The sequence below is a fragment of the Ochotona curzoniae genome, unplaced genomic scaffold (genome assembly GCF_017591425.1).
Source record: "Ochotona curzoniae isolate NIBS_2020 unplaced genomic scaffold, NIBS_Ocur_1.0 scaffold_3223, whole genome shotgun sequence".
In the NCBI taxonomy this organism is placed as follows: domain Eukaryota; kingdom Metazoa; phylum Chordata; class Mammalia; order Lagomorpha; family Ochotonidae; genus Ochotona; species Ochotona curzoniae.
Window position 1 is genome coordinate 6,117,631 of NW_024467108.1, and position 19,961 is coordinate 6,137,591.

At 46.1% G+C, this 19,961-nt stretch overlaps 1 protein-coding gene across 3 annotated transcripts in view; it reads left to right on the forward strand.

Moving 5' to 3' along the window:
* ACER3 (alkaline ceramidase 3) overlaps window positions 1-19,961 on the forward strand; it is a 132,250-nt gene that overhangs the window by 38,547 nt on the left and 73,742 nt on the right. For 2 of the 3 annotated variants that reach the window (XM_040964438.1, XM_040964440.1), the window contains exon 2: window positions 10,518-10,628. The exons of the other annotated variant lie outside the window; for it this stretch is intronic. In XM_040964438.1, the coding sequence (XP_040820372.1) occupies window positions 10,518-10,628 (111 nt within the window). The remainder of the gene's footprint in view (window positions 1-10,517; window positions 10,629-19,961) is intronic. 3 annotated transcript variants of the gene reach the window in all.

Consider the following 19,961-nt stretch of genomic DNA (forward strand, 5'->3'; position numbering starts at 1 on the left):
TCCAAAGAAACTTTGTCTGAGGTGTCCTCAGACCTGATTCTTGTGTATAGTAGCCAGTACAGGGCCCGGCACAGTCCGTCGCCCCATCAGCTGGTGGTTGCAATTGCTGGGTTGGTTCTGTTTTCACTCCCAACTTCCACTGGAACCAATGGGTGTTGCAGTCCAGCCTAGTGCTGCCCAGTACATACTCAGCCCTCGCATAAACCAGTAGGAGCTGCAGCCTAGTCGGAGCGACCCACAATAACCCCCAGCAGGCCTGCCCCCTACCCTGGTTCCCATGCTGCCAGTATGTGTAGCAGTAGTCCAGTCTGTCCCACACCCCATTCCACCCCAGCTGCTGTCCTAGTTTTATGCCCTCCCTTAGAAGTGGTAACCCAAGAGGGAGGAGCTCACTATTTCCCTCCCAGGCCTCTTCCACTCCCAGATTATGCACTCTCCAGGTGGTTCTGTGGTTTGACTTGACAGAATTAGCCCCCAGTGCCAGCTTCTGCCAGCTGATGCTGTGGCTAAGCCCCAACAACCCTCATCCACTCTAATTTTGTTTGCACCAGTAGGAATAATCAGCCCAGCCTGGCTTTTCCCTGATCTAGTCCACCTGAGGCCCACAGGTGTTGTATCCCTGCCTAGTCTGGTCTGCCCCCATCCCAGCCCACGCTCTCCAGCAGGAGTAGCTGTCCAGCAAAGGAACCCTCCCTTATTCCCCTGCCGGCTCTGCTCCCTCCCTTCCTTGTTCTCATGCTTGATGGTTGGGCACTGCAGTCCCTTCCGGTATAGGCAACCTCACCTTGGTATTCTGTATTGTGTACTAGTCTTTGCTGCGACCAAACCTGGCTCTACCCACACTGTTCTGGTGTTTGGATTTGCCAGTGGATGACGTGGACAGATTCAGCCTGGTCTTTCCCCAACCCCTGCCAATTGTATGCCAGTGGGTAACTTTCCATGGCCTGTTCTGGGCTGTTTCCTATCATGTTTCTTGCGCTTACCTGCCGGGTCTGTGTCCTGCCAGAGGAGTTGCTCAGACTCCTCCATCAGAACCTCTCCCAATGCCAGGTTTCACGCTTACCAGTGGGTCCATGAGCCAGCCCTACTCAGTCCACCTCCAGTCATAGCAGGAACAGTGGCTTTTTATGACTGGCCTTCAACCCAAACTGGTACTTGCTGTTGGATGTTTCAGCCCAGCCATGGTTTGTCCATTCCCACATATGGCTCACACATGGCTCAGTAGGGGTTTGAGACCTTGCCTGGTCCATCACACATCTATCCCTGTCCTCCAGGACACCAGAGGGTATTGGTGTCTGGCCTGGTTCGGTGCATCCAATCCCAGTCCACATTTGTGCTAAGGGAGACTACAACCATTTTCTGATCAGAACACAGCCCCCATTCCAGTTCACACACCCCTTGGTGGGAACCTCAACCCAGCTAGGGTTGTCCCTTTAGCTCCCCAACCGGGCCTGTTCCCAGCCATAGATCATGCACATGCCAGTGGTTGCTCTGACTCAGCTTGGCACAGCCCCTCACCTGTCCTGACCTCTGCCTTAGACACTGTGGCTTAGCGTTCCTGGTTCACGCAGACCAGTAGGTGCAAGAGCCTAGCTCAGTATGACCTGTGCTCCATCCTGGTCTCTAGTTTCATTTGTGGGCTAAGGTTTGCTCTGTTCTGCCTGGTCCACTCTGTTCCATTACCAATTGACACATTTGCCAGCTGTTGGAGCTACTTTTCCCAGCTTGTCCAACCTCCAGGTCTGGACCACATGTTCACCAGCGGGAGCTATGACTCGCCAGGGGAGTTTCCCAAGTGCCTCCACTTGATCCACTCCCAGACCCAGTTCTCATACATGCCATTGGGTTTAGGCCAGTGCCCGGCGCAGTCTGGACTTCCATTTGGCTTTGTATGAGCTGGTGAACATTGCAGCCTGGCCCACCCCACATCCTATTCAGGATGCACATTCAGGTGCTGCTGCCCTGACCAGTCCAGACTATTGGGGGTTCCTTTACCTGTAATTGATGGCAGGTTCCTTGGTCACACCTAGCTTAGTCCATCACCACCCCAACTCTTGAGATAACCAGTGGGGCTAGAATTTTCGCAGGATGTGGCCCACACATCCCTCACAGAATTTACCCCCGGTTATGGTTCTTGAGTGCTAGTTAATATAATGGCTTACTTAATGTGACCCTTCTCCTGATCCATCATATCAGGTAACATGATATAATTCTGCAGGACAAGCCCCAAGCCATAGCGTTGTTGTGCCGGTTTTTGAAACCCCCAGATAATCATCAAGTCTGAAGTCGGTGCTGAGGCAAAAAGGTGGTTTATTCAGGTTAGCCTAGGTAACCCAGCCACCTCCCCCAGCCCAGCATGGCTGGGCGGGGGAGGGGCAGCTGCAGCAGAGGCTGCAAGGAGGACAAAACAAGCGCCAGCCAGAAGAGCCAAGGGCCGGGGCGAGAGCCCAAGCCCCCCAGTTCTTATACATTTCAGGCTATTAATTATGCAGTCATGACTTAGCAGGCTTCTATTGGCGGGTTTGAAACAAGCAACTTTTAAAAAGTACAAATTGATAAGCTATTGGGCTGTGAATCTTATCAAACACAAGGTACCTCCTTCCTGAGGAGTGGTCTGCCTACGTGACCTGCCAGGTGTCCTGCCGGGTGTCACGTAGACTATCAGGCCTGAGGTTCACACAGCCCCCAGCCAAGCCATTAAGGCAGAATCACAAAAGGCAGAAAACGCCTAGGTTCTTCAGCGTTTGCATGGGCTGGTATTTGGTGGTCAGCATTGTTCAGTGATTACAAGTTTTACAAAGGAAGAGTTACTGTCATTGGGGATCTTTACAATTGCTGCACGTCCTAGAAGCACAGTGGGTTCAAACTGGAGCTAACTAGGCTCCAAGAGTTCCCTGGCAGGGTGGCCAGCAGGTGGAGCCTGGGACCAAATGGCGCACTGGCCGCCGGGGGACAGCTCACCACGTACACATGGTGGCTGTCATCTGGGATCCAGGCATGAGACGCCCCATTCTGAGACCCACCCAGTTTCCTGTTCTTATAGTCCCTGGAAAGCAGTGGGCATGGCTCAGGTTTATTAGGTTCCTGCTACGCATGTGGCAGACTTGAATTACATTCCAAGTCCTGGCTGTTTGGGCATTTAGGGGTGAACCAATAGATAGAAACTCTTTCTCTGGTCTTCTGTTTATCTATCTCTTAAGTCAGTGGAAACTTAATGATGCATTGCTTTTTGTTGTTGTTTTGCTTTTTTTTTTTTTTTTTTTTTTTTGGAAATGCGGAGGAGGAGAGACAGAGAGGAAGATCTTCCAGCTGATGATTCACTCCCCAATTGATTGCAATGGCCGGTTCTGTGCTCATCCAAAACCAGAAGCCAGGAATTTCCTCCAGGTCTCCCACGTGGGTGCAGGGTCCCAAAGCTTTGGGACGTCTTCGACTGCTTTCCCAGGCCACAAGCAGGGAGCTGGATGGGAAGTGGGACCTCAGGGATTAGAACTGGCGCCCGTATGGGATCCCAGTGCGTGCAAGACGAGGACTTTAACCACTGCACTATTGTGGGCTCTGTTGTTTTGTTTTTAAAGAAGTTACAGACTCAGAGGTTACAGACCCACATCAGTCATCTGTGGGTGTCCCTGAGGCTGAGCAGACTAAGGTGGAGGTAGTGTGGGGATTCAGAAGGGAAAACCATTTTCCTCTTGTGTTTGCACAAGAAAAAGCTATTTGTAAAACTTATTGCATATTTTATGGCAATTTAGGAAATCTTTACGGCATTATAAAAATTTAATGAAAATAAGTAAAAAATGTGGAAGATGCTGTTGGTGAGATTTTAATAGTAGTAGTGGATCTTTTCTCTTTCTGGCTGTGCCAGGAGGAGGGGACAGGCTGCACCGGGGGTGGGCTCCTGCTGAGGCGGGTGTCCCGGGGTGTAGGGGACACAGTGCTGCTGCAGAAAATTTCAAAAATGTTTCAAATACCAGTGGAAAATCTTGACAGCATTAGAAAGGCATGAAAGAAGATCAAAGGCATTCTCATGGATATTGGACTTGATAGCCGCAAGGAGCTGCTGAAGGACCTTAAAGACTTTGATGCTGGAGGAAAGTACTTGCATAACATGTCCTGGGCTGATGTTTCTCTCTGGGAGCCTTCTGGCCACAAGTAGGGGGCTGGACGGGAAGTGGGGCTGCCAGGACACTTGGGTCATTCTCTGTGGCTTTAGCAGGGAGCTGGATCAGAGCCGAGCTGCCAGGACTCAACTTGTGATCCAGCTCCCTGCTAAAGCCACAGAGAATGACCTGAGTGCTTGGACCCCTGGACCCACATGGAAGACCTGGGTAGAATTCTGGGCAGCTGGCTTTCACTGCAACCATGGAACTCTTTCTTTTTCTGTCTCTTTTGCTCTGCCTTTCAAATAAATAAGTTCATCGGAAGGAAGGAAGGAAGGGAGGGAGGGAGGAAGAAAAGAGAAGAGAAGAGAAAAGAAAAGAAAAAGAAAAAGAAAAGGAAAGAAAAGGAAAGGAAAGAAAGGAAAAGAAAAGAACCTGATGCCTGGCAGCTACACTCCTTGCCTTGCACATGCTGGGATCCCACAGAGGTGCCGGTTCATGTCCTGGCAGCCCCACTTCCCGTCCAGCTCCCTGCTTGTGGCTTGGAAAGGCAGTGGAGGATGGTCCAAGGCCTTGGGACTACTCTGCCCCTGTGTGGGAGACCCAGAGGAAGCTCCGGGCTCCTGAGTTTGGATCAGCGCAGCTCCAGCCGTTGTGGCTGCTTGGGGAAAGAATCGATGGACGGAGGATCTTCCTCTCTGTCTCTTCTCCTCTCTGTATATCTGACTTTCCAATAAAAATAAAACAAATCTTTAAAAAAAAATAAAGCAACTTCATGACTTTTAGGTCTCAAAAAAAAAAATTAGTAATAGTGAATTTGATAGTAACAATCTGTTTTTATTCATTTAAGTTAATTTTGTTTATAACTTAAAATGCACTTAAAGGATTTATGCATTGATGAATTTCCACTCATAATTTAAAACAAAGTGAATAAAGTAATATTCATAAACTAAAAACTTTTAGCTACTATATGCTCCCCAAAGAAATTAGGATAACTCTTACATTAATAGTGATAAAACTTTTCTTTCTTTCCATCATTCAAGTCATTGCTCAGCAATCACTATCTTATCGACTTGAATTTCCTCCACTCCAGGTTTGTGCTTACAGGTCCTGTCATTCTCCCTTACTGGTGGTTCACATTGAAGTTTTACACATACTTTTTCAAATCAGAGTTATTCACTTTTCCTATCAGCTGCTAACTCCAGATCTTGCCCAAAGAAAACACTTAATGGATGTTTGTCAAACTGAATTGATTTTGTGTCTGATACTATTTAAAGTGAGATATACTTACATTGGTTTTCTGTTTTTATTCTGATAGATATCTTAATTAAAAACCCATGTAAGGAATACCTAGTATGCTAATATCCTTTTTTTTAAAAAAAATTTTTATTGGAAAGTCAGATATGCAGAGAGAGGAGGAGAGGCAGAGGGGAAGATCTTCTATCCAATGATTCACTTCCCGAGTGGCTGCAATGGCCAGAGCTGCACTGATCCGAGGCCAGGAGTCTCTTCTGGGTCTCCCGTGTGTGCAGGTGCAGGGTCCTACTACTTTGGACTGTCCCCCACTGTTCTCCCAGGCCACAAGCAGGGAGCTGGACGGGAAGCGGGGCTACTTGAATACCAACTGGCGCCCATATGGAATTCTGGCATGTGTGAGGCAAGGATCTTAGCCGCTAGGCTACTGCACTGGGCCTATTTGTTTGTTTTTAAATATTGCTGGTCTGAAGTAGAAGGCAATTGCCAGGTGGTAGCTAAAGCTCAGCATAGCAAGACTATGACATTTCCTTTATAAGATTCAGTGGACCTTTCTCATATCAGAAATGGTATTTATGTGTCTTGTTCATATTTTATTCCTATTTAATTACTGAGATAATTTAAGTGTAACTGCTTTTCTCATTTTGCAGATCAGGAGAATAAGTAACATAAATTAGTTTGCACAAGTTCACACAGCTAGAAAGTAAGCGTAGACACGAACAAAATGGTATCTAGTATAACTGGGATGATAAATTAGGCGGCCTCCCAAATGCTTAGCCTTCCAGCCCTGAAGTCTCTGATGTTCTGAGAATGTTTAACATTATTTAGACAAAATCGGTAACATATTTCCTCAGATGAACTTACTGTGGAGAGTGCTGCGTGGCTTTCACCTAGCTGGCTTGCTGACTGTGCAGCAAGTCCCTTACAACGGCACTGAAGCAGGACACATCACTCCTCCGGCTTCACCGGGCTTTAATGCCTCCACTTTCTCCTTAGCTCTGGGTGATGGTTATACAACCGTAAAGACAATGGAGTTACAAACTTTCTCTGATCTCTTCAGGGCTCTGCATACTGCCAAGGGTTGAAGAGCTCCTCAGACCCTTGGGCGCACTGATTCCACCTGCTGTCAGGCTAAGGCAAATGTCTTCTGCTTTCAGCGTTTCCAAGTTTACCCTGTTGTGCGTTGTTTTTTCCTTCTAACTATTCTTTCCAGTACTTTAGCATTTGAGTGTTTCCTGTCCTTTGCTCAAAGATGACATGAAGAAATTTTAAAATCACTGGAGTGCTTTCCACTTTGCCTATAATTTGTATTATATAAGGAGAATATGGGGGGGTGGTAGAAAAGTAGCATGATATTCAATGTTTTTAATCTCTTAAATCTATATTTAAACAGGGTTGCCCTCCTGAAGAAAAAGAAACTTTTAAATGTTATGGAATAGTACACTGTGATCATTAGCTTTTATTTCCAGAAAAGAACGTGTTTTGAATTTTGTGAGCCGTCAAACCCAAATCAAGTTAAACTCTTAGCAGTAGTAAGTTAGCCCTAATTTATCACTTGTCCTTTTGGCACTTTAATTTTAAGTTATAAAAACAGTATAACCACATTATAGGAAATTTGGAGGAAAGAAGAAAACTCATTATTTCTCTATTTTAGAAACCCATCTGGTTGCTGGGGGACTGTCGGCCATCCATAGCTTTTGCGCAGTGAGTTGCGCTGGTTGTCAGTTTGTCGGTTCTCAGCTCCAGGCCGTGTGGGCCTGGCTTGTTTTCATGTTGTGCTCATCTCTACTGGCTCTGGGCTCTGGGTGTGATCTGCACTGTGGCATAGTTGACCACAGAGCTGCTCAAATTTCAGGCAGTACAACAGATAATGACCTTCTTTTTTTTTTTTAAAGATTTATTTTTATTATTTTTTATTGGAAAGGCGGATATACAGAGAGGAGAGACAGAGAGGAAGATCTTCCGTCCGATGATTCACTCCCCAAGTGAGCGCAACGGGCCGATACTATGCCGATCCGAAGCCAGGAGCCTCTTCCGGGTCTCCCACGCGGGTGCAGGGTCCCAAAGCTTTGGGCCGTCCTCGACTGCTTTCCCAGGCCACAGGCAGGGAGCTGGAAGGGAAGCGGGGCTGCCGGGATTAGAACCGGCGCCCATATGGGATCCCGGGCGTGCAAGGCGAGGACTTAACCACTTGCGCCACCGCGCCGGGCCCGTTAATGACCTTCTTGACAAAAGGAAAGAGCTTGCGCAAAAACCCAGGGCTGGTACTTCCACAGTGAGGCCCCGAGCCAGTTGGAATTCCATGGTTCTGGCCACAGGCCGGCTGCCCTCTGCTCTGCGCTCAGGAACAGGCTGACAGGAAATGTTATCATCCTGGTTCATTCTGAAAAACGCACCATCTTGTGATGGAGCGCCCTCTGGTGCTGAAACAATGACAATACACCAACGGCAGAGCGAGCAGGCCTTCACTTGGCTGTCTTGGAAGGCTGAGCTAGGGGAGTCAGCACAGGTTCAGAGTATGGAAGCAGTGTGCATAGGGCTTCTGGGAGGTAAGCACAGGAAAGGGAAAAAATAAAACTTAAATTTTCAATGTCCAGATGATGTCAAATACCAATGAGCACTAAAAATTCTCAGGGAACTACGTATGAACTTAATTAACACATGAAATGAAATTGATCATAGCAATTGATATAGGCAAATTCTTAGATGCATAATTTTAAAATAAATCTTTATTTTCCATTTTTTTATTATACTTTTGACAATCTTTATATAGTTAGTTAGGGTAAAAAGGTTCAAGGGCTACAGGAAAATGGGTAAGATTATTATTTCCATATTGTTTCCTTCATGTATCTGAGGTAAAGGGAGATTTTAAGGGTGAAGTTCCACCCAGTCTCCCACTCACCCCGGGTCCTTGATGTGGGGCATGCTCTGAGATTCTTGCTCAAGTGGTTTTGATAGTTCAACAGTTATGAATCGCTGCCAATCTTGCCACTCCAAGCACGATGAGGTCCTTGAGGATTCCACTGATTGACATAGTCCATCTTAGAGTCTCCATTTGCCCAGTTTTTCACTGCCAACATATTGCTGAGGTGGTTGATTGACTTGTTCTGTCCTGTCTTTTCGTGGTTAGGGTTCTGAGTCTGGCAATTCTATTGGGGAGATCTCCAAAGAAACTTTGTCTGAGGTGTCCTTGGACCTGATTCTTGTGTATAGTAGCCAGTACAGGGCCCGGCACAGTCCATCACCCCAATCAACTGGTGGTTGCAATTGCTGGGTTGGTTCTGTTTTCACTCCCAACTTCCACTGGAACCAATGGGTGTTGCAGTCCAGCCTGGTGCTGCCCAGCACATACCCGGCCCTCATATAAACCAGTAGGAGCTGCAGCCTAGTCGGAGTGACCCACAATAACCCCCAGCAGGCCTGCCCCCTACCCTGGTTCCCATGCTGCCAGTATGTGTAGCAGTAGTCCAGTCTGTCCCACATCCCATTCAGCTCTCATACATGCCAATGGGTGTTAAAGCCTAGTTCCATCTAACCAGCTCAACTTCCAGCCCTCATGGATGTTGTTGAGTGCCTTTCTGTCTAGCCACCCCAGCTGCTGTCCTAGTTTTATGCCCTCCCTTAGAAGTGGTAACCCAAGAGGGAGGAGCCCACTGTTTCCCTCCCAGGCCTCCTCCACTCCCACATTATGCACTCTCCAGGTGGTTCTGTGGTTTGACTTGACAGAATTAGCCCCCATTGCCAGCTTCTGCCAGCTGATGCTGTGGCTAAGCCCCAACAACCCTCACCCACTCTAATTTTGTTTGCACCAGTAGGAACAATCAGCCCAGCCTGGCTTTTCCCTGATCTAGTCCACATGAGGCGCACAGGTATTGTATCCCTGCCTACATTTGTTTAATGGAGACGTAAGTACTTCACAAAGTCATTATGAGAGCAACTAAGCACACGTAAAATGTGAATGTCAAATACCTTGTACTTAATAGCCTTAGTTCTTTCTTTATAGGGTCTTAGCTCAAATGTTATTACATCTGTGAAACTACCTGGAGCTATTTTATTCTACTTTATTTTTTCCCCTAAATGGTTTGTAATTTTTCATCTTATTAGGACAGTACATTTAAAATTAGACAAAAATCCAAATAATGTTGTAAGAGCCCTAGCTAAGTTAGACTTGAGCCCCAGGTTCAAGGAACCCAGTTCCCAGCACTTGACTTCTAGGTACATTAGTGTTGAGCTGAAACTGAAGCATGCAGTAGCTGATAGACATTCTATCCCACTAGTCCTAATACTGCCACCCTGGGGGCTGTATATCCAACATGTGAACTCTAGGGGATAAGCCACATTCACACTGCAGTAACATGCAGAATAAAAAACCTCAGTTTGTTGCTTTTGCTTTTTAACTCCAACGTTAATTCTATAGATTTTTAATACTGTATGCATGGACTCAGCAGCATAGGCATCGGCTACTGTCTCCAATTCTCTATGTGTGTGTGTGTGTGCGTGTGTGTGTGTGTGTGTGCGTGCACATTATCTCTGAGGTTCTTTCTAAGATCCTTTTCTTCCACTTGATGCCAGAATTTATAATTGCCTTTCATGAATATGCTGTGGAAAAATCTTAGTTTGATTTATCTTTATCTTACTTGGATTTATCTTACTTGGATTCTTGTGAGGATTTTTGTTGTTGAGTACAGAATCACTTCCTAGAGCAGCTTGAAAATATCTTCCCACCATCTTTCTGAGAACTCACTTGTTTAACTGTTGTTTGTGGCAAGGTGAATGTATCTTTATTTAAAATGTCATTGATTGGGCCCGGCATGATAGCCTAGTGGCTAAATCCTCGCTTTACATAGCCGGAATCCCATATGAATGCCAATTTGTGTCCAGACTGCTTCACTTCCCTTCCAGCTTCCTGCTTGTGGCTTTGAAAAGCAATAGAGGATGGCCCAAAGCCATGGGACCCTGCTCTGGCATGGGAGACCGGGAGGAAGCTCCTGGCCCTAGGCTTCGGATTAGTTCAACCACTTGGGGAGTGAACCAGTAGACAGATCTATCTTTCTGTCTCTCCTTCTGTCTGTATATCTGCCTTTCCAATAAAAATGAATAAATCTTAAAAAGTAAAATGTCATTGATTGCTTAAGTACCTTTTTCTGTGTTTCTCTTCTGCAGGGAATACAGTGAGTAACTTGATTATGATCATACCTCCAATTTTTGGTGCAATTCAAAGTGCTAGAGATGGACTGGAAAAGCGGTACATTGCTTCGTATCTAGCACTAACAGGTATGTAACACTGTCTGAAGAAAACAAGGTGCAGCTCTCATGTGGACTCTTTCCCTTACTTATTAATTTTGGTTCTCAGTCTTGCTTATTACGCATCTTTGTGTGCAGTGTTTGTGAAGTCTGTTAGTGTGTAATAATATTCTAGGCTTTCCCATTGATTCACTCTTTACTTACTGAAGTGCAGAACAGCTTACATTCCCGTAGACTCTAACCACAAATACTTAGCATTGTGTTATTCTTGCCCATAGTACTCAGTATAGTAACATGCTATAGTCTGGAAGCAATAGGCCATATAAAATAGCCCAGGCATATGTCAGGCTGTGCCATATAGGTTTGTATAAATTCACTCTGTGATCTTTGCACAACAATGAAATTCCTTAAGAACATGTTTTTCAGACTATATCTCTGTCACTAAGCAATATGTAACTTTATTATGAATTTTAAATTATTTTAAAATAAGAAATAAATCCCAAGGCTGACATTATGGTAACAGGCAAAGCCGCTGCCTGTAACACTGGCATACCATATGGATGCTTATCTGAGTTCTGACTGCTGCACTTCTCATCCAGCTCCCTTCTAATGCACCTGGAAATGCAGTGGAGGCAAGCTCAGGTGCTTGAGCCCCTGTATCCATGTAGGAGACCCAGAAGGAATCCCTAGCTCCTGACTTTAGTCAGGCCCAGATCTGGTTGTTATGGCCATTTAGGGAGTGAATCCTACGTGGAAGGATTTCTCTCCTTCCCTCTCTGTAACTCTTTAAAAATGATATAGAGAGGCCCAGCGGCATGGCCTAGCGGCTAAAGTCCTCGCCTTGAATGCGCCAGGATCCCATATGAGCGCCGGTTCTAATCCCGGCAGCTCCACTTCCCTTCCAGCTCCCTGCTTGTGGCCTGGGAAAGCAATCGAGGACGGCCCAAAGCTTTGGGACCCTGCACCCATGTGGGATGCCTGGAAGAAGTTCCTGGATCCCGGTTTCGGATCAGCATAGCAGCGGCTGTTGCGCTCACTTGGGGAGTGAATCATCGGACAGAGATCTTTCTCTCTGTCTCTCTTCCTCTCTGTATATCTGACTTTCCAATAAATAAATAAATTTTTTAAAAAATGATATAGAGATAGATAGATATTTTATTTTTTGATGATGTTTACATAGTTGAGAATGATGCATGCCCATCTGAAACACTGATTAGGGTGGGAAGAGTCACGGAATAGATGAAAGTGAGTGAGATAATTATTTCCAATTTTCTTCTTCCCTTCCTGCAGAAGGAAGAATAGGGGAAAAGTCATACCCAGCATCCCAGATGCATCAATACCTGGTGACGGGGCTGGGGAGTGGCCACCCAGTGTCATCCAGGATCCCTCATGTGGAGCATGCTCTGAGGGTACTGCTCAGATGGTTTCAAGTAGTTCTGAAATGCTGTTGGTTTCATTGCTCCAAGGATGAGAAAATCCTTCCAAGGTCCATTGGTTGACATGGTCCACTTAGTTTTCATTTGCCCAAATGCTTGCTGTCAGTGCTTGGCTGGGGTAGTTGTCCAATTTGTTCTACCTTCCATCCTCTGCTGTGGTACTGGATATCCTCTGCGGGCCCCAGTGGACTGCCATATCCTCCATGTGCATCTGGGCATGCCGTCCACTGCACTGGCTTCAGTAACTGAGGAGGCCCAGTTCTGACACATGTGCTCCACGATCAGGCCACAGATCGTGTGATTTTCCCCATGGTTAGAGTTCTGAGTTCAGTGGTTCAGTTTGGAAGGTCCCCGAAGAAACCTCATCTGAAGTGACCCCAGACCTGACTCCGGTGTATGCCAGCCAGCCCAGGGTCTGGTTTAGTCCATCACACACATCAGCCTACATTCACACTGGTGGTTGCAGTTGCTGGGTCAGTTCTCTGTTCAGCCCCATCTTTTACACAAACCAATGAGTACTGTGGCCCAGCCCAACCCTGCCCTCATGCATACTTTCCCTCATGCACCAGTGGGAACTGCAACCCAACTGGAGCAACCCCCAATCACTCCCACCAGGTCCACCCCCAGCCCTGGTTCCTGTGCATAACAGTGTGTGTAGCAGACTGGTCCGTTCTATTCTGCATCCGATTCAGCTATGGTGCACACCAATGGGTGCTACTGGCTAACCCAACCCAAGTGACCCCGCCATCAAACTCAACTTATACTGGCAGTTGCTACCACCTGTCCAGCCAGGTCCAGCCACCTCTCACCAGTGGGAGCCACAGCCCATCAGGAATGTTCCCACAGTTCTCTAGTCCTACTCCCAGCCCCAAATCTTGCACTTTCCAGGTGATGTTCTATGGTCTAGCTTGACAGGACTTGCTCCCATTCCTAACCTTGCCAGCGAACTCATTGACAAAGCCCAACTAGCCCACACTTACTCTGACTCATGCATGCACCAGTGGAAATGGTTGCTTAGCCCAGCCTGACTCTCCTCCACATGCAGGCCAATGGGTGTTGTACCTTGCCCAGCCTGCTTTTCCCCTGGTCCCAGTTCTCACATTCATCAACCAGAGCAGTGGCCCAGCAGGGGAGCCCATGCTACTCCCCTACTGAACTTGCCTCTCTCCACTGAGCATTACGTATGCTGTAGCCCAGTGCGGCATGACCTACCTCACCTTGGCATTTTGCCAGTGGGTGCTACAACCTGGCCTATCCTGGTCTGCCCCCAGTTCATCTCATGCTGGTTGGTGCTACAGCCGAGCAAGGCCTGCATTGTCCCTAATCCTGACCCTAATGTGAACTAGCTGGTGTTGTGGCCCGACCTGGCCTGTTCTGTACCCTGTCCTGGTTCTCACATCTGCCAGTGGGTGCTATGAACTGGCTCAGCCTATCCTACCCCCAGACCTGACCCACACGTATATGTGATTTGGCCTGGTCTGGGCTTCTCCCAGCCTTGGTTCTTGCACTCATCTGCAGGGATTGGATCCTGACGGAGTTCCCTGAGCTCCTCTATCAGGCCACCTCCCAGTGGCAGATTTCACATATACTGGTGGATACTTGGCCCAACCTGGCTTGGCCCACCTCCAGACCTGGCAGATGCACTGGCCTTGCCCAACTAACCCTCTCCCATTCTGGCACTTACTGTTGGGTGCTACAGCCCAGCCATGCCTGTTTCAGCCTCACACTCAGCTCAGCGAGTGCTGAGACCTAGGCCAGCCTGACCTTCACCTTCTCTGGCCCTTGTGAGCACCAGCAGGTAATGGAGTCCAGCCCAATTCATAGCCCCCATTCCAGCTCTCATGCTCACCAGTGGGAACTTCAACCCAGCTCAACATCCCCTTAGCTCTCCAACTAAGCCTGATCCTAGCCACAGATATTACATGTAGTGGTGGTTGATCTGACCCAGCCTGGCATAGCCCATCCCCTGTCTTGGCCTTTGCCATCAGTTTCTGCAATCTGACGTGACCCAGCCCAGCTCCAGTCCCAACTCTGTTGACGGGTACTGCAGCCTAGCCCTGCCCAGTTTTCCCCATCCTTGGCTTTCATGCAAACCAGAGGTGTGATAGCTTAGCCTAGCATGGCCTACATTCCATCTGGTCTCCTCACATGCCTGTGTGCTAAGGTTTGCCCTGCCCCTTCCCGGTCCACTGCCACCACCCCCTCCCCCGGTTTGGTCTGATCTGACTTGACCAACACCCAGGCCTGACTCACATGCTCACTAGTGTGAGTTACAGCCCATCATAGCAGTTCCCTCACCAGGCACACTCCCAGACCCAGATCTCATGTGTGCCAGTGAGTGCTAGGTCTTTACACAGCACTGTCTATCCCCACTTTCTCAGCCTTTATGTGTGCTGGTGGGTATTGAGGCCCAGCCCATCCCACACTCTATTCCTGTGTGTACCATGGGTGGTGCAGCCTGGACCAGCCCAGCCTGTTCCCAACTCCAGCACCCATGAGTGTCTGGGGGTTCCATGGTCGTGCTTAGATCAGTCCATCACCCTCTTAGCTCTTGAGCAAACCATCTGTTATGGCAGTCCCACAGGGGTGAGCCCACAAATCACCCCACAGAATTTGCTCCCAGATACGGTTCTCTTGCATGTTGGTTAATGTTATGGCCCAGGCTAATGTTACCTGTTTTATGATCTAGACCTTTCAGGTAGACTCCTGATCCTCGATCTAGCATGGGTGATGGTGGTGGTAGGATGATGGTGGATGGTGGGATGATGATCAGTGGTGGTCATGCTAGCTAGCCTAGTTCAGGTCTCCCAAGTGGGTGTGTGCATCTGTCTGACCCAGAAAGGTTCTCTAGCTTTCCTCCTCCAAACCCCTCGGCTTCAGCCTCCCACCATCGCTTACCTGCAAGTACAGTGGCCATGTCAGTGAAAGTCCCCCGAGAAGGTCATTCCTCACCTGTAAAGTATTCCTTTAGTGGTCCTCCCTCCCACACATCCTATACCTCCTTCTCTGAACAACCCACAGCCCCATGAGCACATGGGTTCCCCAGCCTGGTCTTCTGATGAGCTAATGTGCTGGCTTAAAGTCTTTCCTGCCCACCTGGGACACTAGATCCAATCCTCCAGCACACGAAACAGCTTGGGATGCTAACCCTCCCCCATCTGGGACTCAAACACACTAGCAAATACCCAAGCTCCATCCTCCAGCAAACCATGTCAGCATGCCAGCCTGCCTTGGACCCAGATACACATGGGAGTTCCCAGGCTTGCTCAGCTCTGCCAGTCCCCAGCTCAAGCCCCAAGCCTCTAGAGGATGGGCAGGCACTTGGCAAGAGTGAGGCACCTCTCTAAAAGATAAATTTTAAAAATAAATGAATACCAAACTCTGGTTTTCAAATGTGGGGTATGGACTAGGGCTTGAAACTGTATGGAAAAGAAGAGGGAGAAGTCAGGGACCCAAGTCTGACAAAATATCAAAAAGAACCCCCCCCCCAATAATTCCCAAACCTCTAAAAACATCCTAAAATCTTACTGAAGGTCACTTCAGTGAGGGTCACAGCATTGACTGAAGGGAAAGGACTAGGAAGTGACCTGAGGCAGCCATTTGGGAAAGCCATCATTCTAAATAGAAAGGGAGAGATACCCTTTGTTGGAGAGACTGTAGTGAATGATACAAGAAAGTTAGAGGTGGAAATTAAGATCCCATTGGAACAAAAGAATTATAAAGTGTGTCAACCCCTTCTCTGTTCCTCCATCCCATTTCTGTCTTCTGAAAAAATAAAATTAAGCAATAAGTTTATTTTTGCACAAAACAATTGAAATCCACAAATCATTTTTCCATAAAATATACTTTTCATGAAATTTTTGGATTCCCCTCATTTTAATTCCTTTTTTTTTCATGAGCTTTTTGAAATATGCTTGTGGGAGGGTATGCTTCACTATTCTGACAGAAGGGGGCAGTATTGAGATAGGAGTTATGTAAGCCACCTAAAATCTTAACTGCAGGAAAAAAAAATGTTAACTACATAAACAATATACTACCTTATACCTCCTTAAAAATTACTGCAAAATCAAAGCAGAAGGGCCAAATGCGGTAGCCTAGTGGCTAAAGTCCTTGTGTTGCGTGCACTGGAATCCTATATGGGTGCCAGTTCATATCCTAGCTGCTCCACTTCCCTTCCAGCTCCCTGTCTGTGGCCTGAGAAAACAGTAGAGGATGGCCCAAATCCTTGAGACCCTGCACCCATTTGTGGGGGACCTGGAAGAAGCTCCTGGCCCCTGGCTTCGGATCAACTCAGCTCTGGCTGTTTTGGCCACTTGGGAAATGAACCAGCGGGTGGAAGATCTTTCTCTCTGTCTCTCCTCCTCTCTGCCTTTCCAATAAAAGTATATCTTTAAAAAAAAAAAAAAGAAAGAAAGCAGAAAATAAGCATCAAAATCACCTTTGGCTAATACAAGTTCCCTCCCACAAGTAACTCTAAAGCTGAAGATTATAGCACAACACTTCTAACTGTATTAAGCAGCCTCAAGCAAAGAAATTGATTAAAATTTTTGAAAATAGAACACGTGAGAGTTGATGTCAGCATGATGGTAAGCTAGGAGGTCAGCCCCTGCCCCCTGTCCAGCACAGTCTGTTTTCGAGCCGTGGTACTCTTGGAAACTCCAATGGAACCCAAGACACAGGAGAGTTGAGACTGCAGATCCGCAAGCAGGTGGTGGACTTGTCACTGAGTGCTTCTTGGTTCAAACCCATATACATAGCTTTGTACTCCAAAGGGCGTGACTACAAACTTGCTTGGCCCTTAGCTAGCAGTCAAGACCATCTTCCCGGAAGTCTAAGTGGAACCATGCATACAAATGCTTTGATATAGAAGCTTGTTTGTTCGCTAATGTGGACCTTGTTAGTAGATTTGAAAACTAGTTATTCTGTGGCTCCACAGCAGCCTTCTTCAGCTGTAGTTCTGGCATAGTCTTCAAAGGAAGGCTTGCCTGTATTTTACTATCAAGCCTCCTATGCATGGCAGATTCTGAGGGCGCCCAGTTACCTCTCCAGCCCCTCTGCTTCTATAGAAATTGCTGGAGTATTTATGCCTATGTGGGCCACAGGGATGGACTTACTAGCCTCCATCCTACAGTAGATGCTGAGAAGGGCCAATTTTGGCACCAGCCCTTTAATGGCACTTGGGGAATATCCCACCTGTGCAGGGAACTGTTGGGAGATTTAACCGTCTGGGTCACTCAGATAGATTGCTGACTTCGGTGACTGGCCAGCTTCGCCACACAGCCTGGATAACCTCCCTGGAGACAAAGGCACTGCATCAACTTTTTTTCAAAGCAAGACTTGCAGGAAATCTGGGCCTAGGACACCCCCTTTGATGAAATATTTGCAGTGCTTGCTGACATAGGAAACAAGTCTGGTGGTGTCAATAAAATAGGATGAATACAACAAAGCCAGAAAGGGAAGACTAGAGTAAACATCTAACATGAGCAGACGTGGGCACGTGTCTGTGAGCATTGGGAACAAGCCAGGAAATGTTACTTCACCATGTGGGCAAAAATAAGATGCCAATCATGAATCCCAACGGCATGGAGATATGTGATCTATCAAAGAATTCAAAATAACTGTTTTAAGGAAATTCAGCAAAATTTGAGAAAGCATATGGAAACAGTTTAGCGAGATGTATTATAAACTTCACAGAAAAATTTAAGTGATAATTTTAAAAAATTAAACAGAACTCTGGAGCTGAAAAATATAATACAATGAAAGAAATTAAACTCATTAGAATGTATGAATGGCAGGATTGATTAAGCAAAAGAAACCATGAACTTTAAAGACAGGCTATTTTAATTTATACAGTGAGAAGAGATGAAAGGAATAAAGAGAACTTAAAAATTTTATGTGATAATATCAGAAGAGCAACGTGTACAGGTCATTGCGTTCAGAAGGGAGTAGAGAAGGGATTGTTGTAGCATGGTGAGTTAACAAGCAATAGAGAAAATAGATTAAAGAAATTGTAGTGGAAGGGCCACACCATGGCCCATGGCTCAAAAGGTTAATCCTCCACCTTCTAGTGCCAGCATCGCGTATGGGCACCAATGCATGTCCCAGACACTCCATTTCTGCTCTGATTCCCTGCTTATGGCCTGGGAAAGCAGCCGAGGATGGCCCAAATCCTTGTAACCTTGCACACACATATAGGAGGCCTGAAAGAGATGCCTGGCTCCTAGCTTTTGATCAGCTCAGCTCTAGCTGTTGCAGCCACTTGGGGAGTGAACCAGCAGACGAATCTTTCTCTGTCTCTCCTTTTCACTGTAAATCTGCCCTTTTAATAAAATAAATATTCTTTTCAAAAGAAGTCGTATCAGAAAACTTTCCAGACCTGGAGACAGGCACAAATATCTGGTACAACAAGATCACAGGTCATCAATCAGATTCAGTCCAAGGCTAACTACCAAAAGACTGAAACAGTCAAATTCGTAAAAAATCAAAAACAAACAGTACCTTAAAGGCAGTAGGAAAAAAGAAGCAAATAACACACAAGGGGCATTCAGAATACTTAGCAGCTCACTTCTCAGCAGAACCCTCCCACACTCAGACAAAGGGTGATGATCTGTTCAAAGCGCTGATAGAAAAGGAAAAATAATCTGCCGATCAAGAATACTGAATCCAGCAAATGTGTCTGTCAGAAATGAAGGGATAAAAAATTTCCCAGACAAAAGCTGAGGGTGTTTATCGCTGTAAGGGCCAGTTTGCAGGAAATACTAAAGTCATTGCATTGAGATGAAAGAAAAAGACCTCAGTGAGCAATATGAAAACAATTGAAGGTATAAAACTTACTGGTAAGAGTAAATGTATAATCAAATGAAATTCAGAATACTCTAATAATGTAATGGTAGGGTACAAACCACTTATTTCCTTAGTATGAACAGTGAATGATGAAAGTATTAAAAATAATAATATAATTGTAATGGATAGTTGGTAGTGGGGTACAAACCATTTATATCCTTAAAATGAAGAAAAAAAGACAAAAGTATTAAAAATAATAATATAATTGTAACGAATATATTGTGTACAATAGTACAAATTCAAAATACAAAGGTGGGGGGGTTTAAGTATCCACTTGTGTTATTTGCTTGACATAAGTGGTTAACCTATAACAACAATCTAAGAATAAAAAGCATCGAATCAAAACATGAGTACTAAAGAATTATTGAGGGGAAAATCACCAAGGAAAACATTAGGAAGAAAGAATATTCAAAATAACTAGAAAATATTACAAAATACAATAGTAAGTCTTTGCCTATCAATAATTACCATGAATATGATTGACTAAATTTTCCATAATTAGAAGACACAGTATGGCCAAATGAATAAATATCTTAACTCCTAGGGCAGATGTTGTGGCACAACAGATTAAACCAACACTTGGTATGCCCACATTCCAAATTGGAGTTACTGGTTTAAGTCCTGGTTCCTCTGTGTTTCCAATCCACCTTCTTGCTAATGTGCGTCTCTGCCATCCTTGTGAGCTACCCACATGTTCTTGACTGTAGCTTTGGCCTAGCTCAACCCTGACTCTTGCAGGCATTTTGGGAGTGAACCAGCTGAAAAAGATGACTCTGTTTCTCCCTCTTCTCTTTCTCTTCTCCCCCTCCCCACCTCTGTCTCCCTCTCTGTGGCTTACCCCCACCCTCATCACTCTGCCTTTCAGATAAATAAAAATCTTTAAAATATAATACAAACTCTGACTATCTGCTTCCTCCAAGGGACTCACTTTACCTGTAAGGACATACACAATAGTGTTAGGTTGGAATTCGAGGTGTCAACATGGTTTTTTATTAAGTTGATGTCAAATGGTCTGTCCTCTGAAAGAACCAGTAAGAAGCAACTTTCTAGTAGCAATGAATGCATTTGCTGCCCAGACCTTGGT